Here is a 9,808-nt window from a genome sequence, read left to right as displayed (position 1 = left end):
GAGGAAAAGGAAGGAGCCTGAGCAGGTGTAACTGCTGGTAACCAGAAAGCCTGTAGCAGAACTGGTTATCTTTTGAAGCTGCTAGAGGAGCTGCAGCGTTGATTTACATGTTCAGCAGCATTGCCAGGACAGCAGAAGGCGGGGATGGGAGGTAACGTCGCAGCAGGGTCAGGACTGGCAAGAGGAGAAATCATACTCTTAAAGATATTTGTCTGGGTTTTGCCGTGTGTGTTTTGCTAATGTTGTCGAGGATGCTTTCAAGAAGCGCATAGTCAATGCATTGTAGTGAAAAGTTTTTACTGATGCTTCCGTGCACAGATTGCGTTAGGGTAACTTTGGGGAGCAGGTTTGTTGGCTGCCTTTCCCCCCTCTCGTTTTAAAGACACTGCCTCGTGTTTTCACACAGTCTGGATGGAAACTGTGGTAATGCAGGACGAGAGGGGAAGAACTCAGGTATGAGGAAGAAACACACTACAGTTAAGATTAAAGGCAGATGAGCTATTCAGCAGTCTCTGAGTAACAGTAACTCATTAGATCAGAGGGAAGGGTCTGATTAAGCAGTTTTCAGAGGTACAGAACCCGTATCTGTGTTTTTTAGCTGGCTCTGGACATTGTATATTGACCACACGAACGTTTCAGGTTATAAATTCTTTATGCAGAGTTTGTTTGATGTGTCTTCTGCCATTCAGAAAAGTTTCCTAGCTTACCTGGTATTTTGTGCCAGAATGATCAAGCAGGCTATAAAGGGAGTAGAGAGAATCCACCTGTATTACTCTTCGTTGTCTGAAGAGCTAATGCAATGTTCCCCAGCAAAGGCTGCTTGAACTTTTCTGATTTAACTGGAAGGAATTTGCTTTTGTGTGGGATTTTCTGGAATCAGTTAATTAGACATGAAAGACAGAATTTGAAGGTATGACTTTTTAAGATATGACTCACTTTTGTATCTATGGCTGAATGTGAAATGCGTTAAAGTGTATGTTGAAGCTAGACTGACTTTCTTTAAAATCGGAAAAGTTCAAATCTTGCAAAGTTCCAGGTGATGGGAATTGTAAGATTGTTGCCTGACCACTGGGCAGAAGGGAAAATGGTGACTGTAATTTTAGCAAAAATTCACCCTACCTAAGAGTCAAAAGGTGCTATGTAACTTTTGGCATCTTATTTGCACCTGTGACACAGGACATGCAGTGTGGCAACACGCATCGTGCAGCACATCTCTGCTGGTAACTCCTGGACAGAAGGAATTGCTGGTAACTTTGCTAATTTAGGGGTATCATAGGCAAGTCATTTAAGACCTATTAGTGACTTGATATTGAGCATTTAACTTTGCCTTTGACTGATTGAGACTGTACTTTTTTTAGGTGCAAAATTCCCCATTAAATGGACAGCACCGGAGGCAATCAACTATGGATCTTTCACTATTAAATCTGATGTGTGGTCATTTGGGATTCTCCTGTATGAAATCGTCACGTATGGAAAGATTCCTTATCCAGGTATGGGCTGTGTGTTTCTACTGTTACTCTGTGTTTATACTTTGGTGTTAAAAAGCAAAGAAAATACACGGGGAAAGAGCTGACAGTAGCGACAGCAGTGATTTGAAAAATGTCTTGCAGGTAATGTTATTGCTTTGAAAATTTATAGTCATCGTATGTGTAAACCACGTGCCTCTCGGGTAAATTTTAGCAAACAGACTAACAGCACCGTGAACACGTACTCACTTTTATATATTCAAAAGGCGTTACAACTGCAACAAATGCTGCACTGTCACAGATCCCGGCTTTACGGTCAGCAGCACAGTCGCGTAGCAAGGATGCAGTGCTACAAGTTCTAATGGTGCTGTGGGAGCTGCTGGGGGTTTTAGTATCGCAATATGCGAAACTACTAAGAAAGCAGGTTTTCACAAGAAAATAGGCTGTAATAATTTGTCAGTGTTAGCTAATCTAAACAAATATGAAAGCAGACCCTAAAGCAGCATTGACGTACCACTAGGCATATTTACTCTTCGTTGTTCCATACAGTTCAGGTATGAGACCACGGAGGAGTACATCAGTTGTGGCTGCATTGGGTAGCTGTGAAATGGTTATGTGCTTCACGTTTGTTTTTTCTTTCTGTTAAACAAAATACATATTAATGTTTCCTGCACACAGAGACAGCTTGTATGAAGGGTATTTTCATGCACACAAAATGGTCACATCTCAGGCATAGCTGGTTAACTTCGGGCAGCAGACTGCATTCAAGCTTACTGAGGTTATGGAAAATTGACCTAAATTCTCTTATCTTGTGAGCAAATGGGGAAAACACAGCCATCCATGTTCACCTGTATTGCACATCTCATAGACAGAGTAACTTCTGAGAAGAACCCTTAGGATCCTGCAGTTTACAGGCAATAAAGGGAGAGCAGATATTTCATCCAAGCAAAGCTTTCCCAGCGCTTGCAGTGCGGCAGCTCTTGCTGTTCAAACAGCGAAAACATTTTCACCACCACTTTGTGAGCAGCTGGAATTCTGCATCCTGAACTTCCAGGGAGGGTAAAGGGGCAGATCCGAGTCCCTGAAATGCCAGTAGGCTCAACGCCTCTGGGCACAAGGAGGTGGGACCTCCGGCAAAACTCAGGCAGTGGGGAAGGGGTGATGATGGCCAGCTTTATGCTATGTGATGGAAGAACATATCAACTTTCCATACAAGAGGTAGAGCCAAACCGGACATTCTCATTGCTCGGTAAGGCTCCAGTCCAGGAAAGCACTTAAAGTCAAGAGTAGCCCCCTTAAACTTCAAGAGGTGTTAGGGCTGCTTGCACAGCTAAGTGTTTAAACTTATGCTCCGGGTTGGTTTTTAGGTAAGGGCTATAAAATATGTAACTGAGTAGCAGGTCCTCCCAAAGGTATTCTAAACACTGCTCGTGTCCCCAGGAAGGATCAGATGGGAGTTGTATGCAGCCGAGTAACGCGTGGCTCTTCCCACAGTTGGGATGATGCTTTTTTCCCCCCATTAGCACATGCCTCTGTATCCAGGCAGTTGAGCCTACGCTGAGCTGGGGTCCCAAAGTTATTTCTGGATGCCTTGAAAATTGTCCTTCCCTGAGCAAACCTAGGAGCTCACCTGGAAACCAGCACTACAAAACTACAAACCCCAATCCATTACTTAATTCTGCACCTAAGTCTGCTCTCTCTTTACCTTCGGAGAAAAAATACCATACTTTTATTTTAAGAACAAAATCAATCTGTACAGCAGACACAGTACTGCTGTACTACTGTGGGAAAATCTCTCTTCTAGGGGAAGTCTGGGCAATATTTTTTTTTTTTAAATATGGGAGCATTTTTTATGAGCACCATAAATAGGCTGTACACTGTGGATTCATTTGTCAACCAGCAATTAGAAGCAGAAGCCTCTTGACTGCATACGGGACAAATTTAATAGTTTGCAGGCATTGCTTGCATTAAACTGGAAGAGGGATATATGTCTATTTTAAATAGAAGTATAAATTGAAATAGCCTTTTAGTTTGAAAGTTGATACTGAAGAATCAGAAGGACAGCAAAATAAATAGGTGACCAATTTACTTTACATGAAGAGATGTGACAGGTTTGGGCACATTACCCCTGCATGGCAAGAGTAACCTGGTGATCAGTTGTGACCAGCAGCCACTGGAGAGAAACAGTAAATTCATTTTTCAGTTCTAATGGGAGTACTTCAAAGTAATATTTTCAATTATTAACCAGCTCCAACAACTAGAGAGTATTCAGCATAAAGCTGCACGTGAAACAGTTTGAGTTGAAACTGGCAAGTAGTTAATACCTGTGAAGAAACTCTAGGTGGGCAACTTGGTAGGAAGCATTTCCAACCAAGAAACTTGGAGCTTTTGTGATCTTTGCTCTTAAATTCCAACAGCTGTTTCTCTTCCAAAGAAACTCAAAGCAATTAGTGGGATTGTAGTTTCAGGAACTACCTCTGAAATATGAAACGAGTATCTGATTCCCTGGGCAAATAAGCTGAATTGGTTGTTAAAACTAATTTCCAGGAGATTATATAGTATGTCAAATACCGGCAACATCCATACTTGCATTCCAATTATGCCTGCTGCTCTTCACAAGATACGCTGCTTTCGGTACAGTGGGATTCTTCCTCCATACCACTGTGCTCGCATCATTTCCCAGGCTCTAACATGAGGAAATATGCCTTTATCTGTGAAGCTGAACAGGTACCACAGCATAAATTAACAGACATGTACTAAACCTTTAGAGCTAATGTCCTTTGCTAGCATTTAAGAGGCTGTAAGTGTCACAAATATGCATGTGGGATATAATTCTTTTCCTGATTAGGATGTAGTTTTGCAGAGACAGGTAATTCTCTCGCCACAAAAAAATAAAAATAACCAAAAGAAAAAGGAAAAGTTAAACACGTATTTGAGAATACCCCAAACAGATGGACTTATGTTCATGATGTATTTACTATGGAATACTGATAAATGTCCTTTCATTTTTGTCTTGTGAACGTAAATTGGTATTTAACAGATAGTTTTCCTGCAGGGTAGCTGGAACACAGGCTTGTCTTGGCATTCAGAAGGTAACAGCCAGTCCTGCAGAGACCAGACCTAAGCACCATCCTATAAAGTACTTAAACCCACAGCATCAGCCCTGGTCTGCACAAAATCCCAGTAGCAGCAGTCCTCACGTAGTGGTGCAGTTAACTAAGACTTTGCGTAGTATGAATAACTATTTTACTGCACACATTATATACAATTAATTTCTTTAAGCTCAAGAAGTCAGATCACTGTCCTCTATAAAATGCTTTATCGACTTTCTTCCTATATTTATTTTGTCTTTATATAGCAGTAATTCCTTATTCTGTGATGACATGCTATTCCACTGCTACCTTCAAAATACTTTTTATTTTTTCCCTACCCGTGTGCAGTATTAGCTCAGGAAAACTTCACTCCTCCTTCTGAAGAGGAACTGAAAATACAAAAGATATGCCCAAAATAAGCGCTCTGATCCAGACTCAGATTACATGGCTGACAGTATTTCTAGAACAGGTTAAAGCCAAAAGGCTTGTAGTCAGCTATATGAAGTATCGTGAATAATCAAAGTAGTTACACTGGATAAAGTTGTCATTTGGTTGTAATTCAAATGCGTCCTTACCTGCCAAGTGGCTTAAATCATAACTTTAGCAGTCAGACACGCCCAGTTTGCAGCAGCAGAGCTCACAGTCACCGACAACTCGGGGGAAGGACAGCATCTGCTCTCCGTCGCTGACCTGGCTCAGAGCAGGACCCATCCTGCCTCCCGCAGCAGAGTGTAGCCACGCTGCCCGCACCCCTGGGGAACGGGTGGATGCAGGAGCAGCGAATGTCACGCGTGTGCCTGACCAGAGACCGAGTTGCCTGAGAAAACCATGAGAAACTGTAGTCTGGGGCAGATCTGCACCGCGTGGAGCAAAGCCTGGGGAGCGGGCAGTGGCTGTGGGGTCTGGAAGACCCTTCTCAAAAAGGAAAGTCTTCGCAGGTGGTAGCAAAGCTCTAGGCTGAAGCACGGGTGTTTCCTGCATGCCCAGTCATCAGAAGAAACAGCATTCGTTGGAGTACAGAAAGCTTAAGAGTCTGGGTCCTGGAGAAGGTAATCCTGGCAGAATGACTCCACGGGGTCGTGTAAGATTTGCAGAGGCAGGGACAAGCTGAAAGGCAGGTTTCTGGGTGGGAAGTGGTGAGCCTTTTTTTGCTGGTCCTGGTGTAGCTGACCTTCTGAGAGTGGGTGTGGAAATCATTCTGTGAACCAGTCTCTCAAGGATTTAAAAAGGGATGGATGGGGTGTGGGGAAAAAAAAAAAAAGAGGAGGATGATGGAGTCCAGGGCAGGCCTCTCTCCTGTGACGTTAGTTAGCACGTGAAGCTCAGGATGCACTTCTGGTAGTTACAGTTCTTATCCTCTGAAAGAAAACCGTAACAGGGAAACAAAGCAAAGCTCAGCACAGCTGGCGAGATGATTTTGCACAATAGGAATAGGACGAGGAAGCAGGGAGGGGACGTTGCCCGTTACAAGTAATGGTATTACAAGTGACTATGTCCCGTATCTTGCAATCAGCAGCACTTACACAAAAGCTGACGTAGAAGAAAATCAGGCCGTGTGTTATTGCATTGGGCAGGGTGACCGGCAGCGTGGTCAGACAGGTAGGCTGCTCTCTGTCAGTATGGATGGGGTCTGCAGCGAGCAGGTTAGGAGCTCCAGCGCTGGAGACAAAGCCTGAGGCCAGGGTGGGCCTTCGCTGCGATTCTTGCCGCTGCTGGAAGCAGAACAAACGGTGGAAGGACTGGTTGGAGGAACAGAATGGAGCTGGTTCTGGAGACAATTATGATCTCTCCCACAGTCTTGTTCGATTTGGCACTAAAGAGGTTGCTACGCTTAACTGGGGAAACGGAAATCTTCCCCCCAGGATTTTCAGAGCAAGTCCCTCAGTGCTGGTGCACGTCTCAGCCTTGTTTATGGAACTTATATTAGTAGCTACCTTTAATAAGTAGCAATAGTCTTCTATTATTGGGTAAAGATCTTTAGAGGGAAGTAAATAAAAAAAGAAAAAAATTGTTTCTTTAGGAATTGAGATAATTTAATCAAAACTTTCTTCTTTTTTTGTTGAAGGGATGAGCAATTCAGATGTGATGGTTGCTCTTCAGCGCGGGTACCGAATGCCACGCATGGAAACCTGTCCAGCTGAGCTTTATGATATCATGAAAACATGCTGGAAAGATAAAGCAGAAGAGAGACCAACATTCGATTATCTACAGAGCGTGCTTGATGACTTCTATACAGCAACAGAAGGGCAGTATCAACAACAGCCATAGAACAAAGAACACTTTTTCTATTGACGTGGATCATTGGCACAGACTATTACTTGGACAGACTGCTCAAGCCAATTACTTCATGAGTTTGGATGTCTTAACTGAGTGTGGAAGCTGAAAAGCTGAAGGAAAGAGTAATTCTGCAGAGAAATAATAATGTTTTTATTTGGTTGAAACAGTTCCTCTAAAGCTTGAAGTTCTCCTTAAATGCTCTGTGTTCTCCATCTGCAGAAACATCCCAAAGCTAGCGGGCTTTTTGGGGTGGGGAGGGAGAAGGAAGGAAAGAGATCTTGCACTGGTACAGTTTGCCAACGCCTTCTTAGGATCTAAGTCATGCAATGCATTACAAGGAGACCTTTATAAAAGGGACGAGAAGGTGCATGAACAGCTGTTTTCAAAAGTCATGAAGGAGAACTTACCAATTTAAGACATGAGGATGTTCTTAAATCATCTTTTTTGAAATACAGCGTATTGTGAAAATTATTCTTATATCTTTGTTATTTCACATGAGTATCTGGAGTACTGTTCCCTCTTGAAAGACTTTCTAAACGGTGTCATGGTTGTCTTTAAGGAAGGGTTATATATGTAATTCTTTACACTGAAGATGATTCCATTTTACTGATGTACTACTCATACTAAATTTAAAATCCTTTTCAGAGCATTGCACAGCCGTCACAGATGCAGAAGTGCTCTGTGACTGCAGATGACGCCAGGAGCGGCAGCACACCTAGCTCTGTGTTCAACCTTCCGTTTCCCACAGGCCAAAGTCATCACCTGAAGTCCATGGGAAAGCACGGGATTTGGAAGGAAGTCAATACTTTCATTGCAGTTGCCAAGACTGTTACCAGTGAAAATATTTTAATCCTAATTTTTAACTCTCTGTGATTATTCAAGAATATTCCTTATATTTTTTGCTGCTTTAATCAACTAACCTCAAATCTGTTTTAAAGCTAAAACTAGCTCTAGCACTATCAAACACAATTTGTGGCAATATGCAATAGGATATCAAGTTACATTGCAGTAACACTATAGGTTTATCGCTCGGTATATAAATCTAATTCATAAAAGCGAATGCAGTTTGCTAAGCCCTACGTATTGAATTATTCTATCAATCAAATTACTTACCAAAACAGCTGAGCTAGTGCAATTGCAATGTAACTACAGCATAGATGAGTTTGTTTTGTTTTTTTCAAAGTGCCACTGGTTCTTACAACTGAAACCCAGTACATCTTTGCCCCCCCAGCCCAATTATTTAGGCAAATGGTACTCTGCAGAAGCTTAAAACCCGTTTGATAAAGCTTCAGCATGCCTGCAGTTGGAAGTTCAGCAGCATAAATATTAATTGCTTTTCTTTTCCATTGGCTTCCTTCAGTCAAACTGTGCAGTTTAAGCAGTTAAATATGTAAATAGTTTCTGTTGAATGGTAATTTTTAATTTTAATAAACACTTAATCTGAAGCAAGTTGTATGGCAGTAACTTGAGACAAAACAAATGGCTGATGTTCTATCCAGAGTGGTAGTTCCATGTGGAACAGGGGAACATCTGTTTATCACCAGGAACAAGATTAATGGATTCTGCTTTCCTTGCACCCATTCAACTTTGAGAAGGTGAAAAGGACCAAACCAGCCCTTTCTGTGGCCCTGTTAGGGTTTCTTTTCAGTCTGGAGGGCAGGAAGAGAAGTCGTCGGTCTTCAGCTGTCCTTTGAAACAGCTTCTCAAAAATCATTAATGTAATAGCATCACAGTCTGTTGCAACTCTTTGGAAAACATTACAGTCAGTACTTCGCTACAGGCTTCATTTTATTTTAAGGAAAAAAAAGCAAGCTTAAGATAATGTAACCTTGTCTTTCAAACCACTTCCTGTAGCCAACCAAAGAGCTCTGGGAAGTAGGAGGGAACATGGAAACAGCAGTTGCTCAGGGAGTAAGAGGTTATGGTTAGTGTTACATACACTTGCTAACATACGCTCTCAGACAAGTGACAGACTACCACGGTGTAGCACTACATCCCTGGAAATGGTATCATAGAAGATTCCTAGCATTAGCCTGTTCTGATGATTTTTTAACTTGTTTGAATATTCCTATTCTTACGTACAAATTGCTCTAACAGCTTCTTATTCGAGGGATCAACACTCAGTGTATTGTGTCACTACACCAAAATACTTTTTAATAGCTGGAATCGTTTCTGTGGGAGTAGAATAATATTTTAGACATTCCACCCTGGAGCGTTATAGGCCTTTAGAACTCCTGGAGCCAGATAACCTAAATTTGACAGAAATAGTTTGAAACAGCAGAACAGCAGTGGCTCAAGCGCTACCTCTCCAGCCCAGTTAAAGACACAGGAGTGTGATTATTTATCGCTGCATTTGCACAGCCTGACCCCGAAACTCAGACCTGGCAAGAAGAGTCACACCAGAGCAGGGCTGTTCTCAGCACCCCGCAGGAAGGCTGGGGTCACCACCTCTGGGCTCCACCGAGAGCCTGAGCTTCTTGCTCTCACCCGGGTCCCCTTCTACTGAGAAAGAGCATTACAGGGCCCGATCGGTTTACTTAGAGGTTCTGCCTTGTTCTAAAGCAATCCTCCAGCACTTACAGGCACGGTACTGTCACAGTAGTTATGGAAAAAAAAAACAACCCTCACTGACTGAAATGGCTCTGACAGAGCGCTATTTCAAATTTCATCATGCTCCAGTCTTGGAGAACTCCTTGAGTTACTGGACAGAGGTAAGGAATATAATCAGGGCTATGATTCTTAACTCAAGGGCATCATATGTCAGTCACTATGACCATTTGGCCTCTACGTTTATGATCTTTCCTTGTCTTCATTTCACTGATTTTCCTCACCTTTACAAAATGAACAGTCAGAGCTTAATTTAGCAATGGAAAATTTTATTATAAATAGAGTTTTCAACGTTTAATGCATATTCTTAGTGGAAATTCAAATGATATTAAAACAAGTTCCTTTACAAAGCCAAGTTAGTTGAAA

General features: G+C 42.3%; 1 protein-coding gene across 1 annotated transcript in view; it reads left to right on the top strand.

Annotated features, from left to right (window-relative positions):
* LOC104157925 (tyrosine-protein kinase Lyn-like) overlaps nt 1-7,065 on the top strand; it is an 8,849-nt gene extending 1,784 nt beyond the window's left edge. The window contains exons 3-4 of the mRNA XM_009695471.1: nt 1,359-1,490; nt 6,624-7,065. Of these exons, the coding sequence (XP_009693773.1) occupies nt 1,359-1,490; nt 6,624-6,826 (335 nt within the window). The 3' untranslated portion in view covers nt 6,827-7,065. The remainder of the gene's footprint in view (nt 1-1,358; nt 1,491-6,623) is intronic.
* Nucleotides 7,066-9,808: the final 2,743 nt, after the last annotated feature.

The sequence above is a fragment of the Cariama cristata genome, unplaced genomic scaffold, assembly GCF_000690535.1.
Source record: "Cariama cristata isolate BGI_N322 unplaced genomic scaffold, ASM69053v1 scaffold802, whole genome shotgun sequence".
NCBI classification, from domain to species: Eukaryota; Metazoa; Chordata; class Aves; order Cariamiformes; family Cariamidae; genus Cariama; species Cariama cristata.
This window is presented reverse-complemented; position numbering and strand designations above follow the sequence as displayed.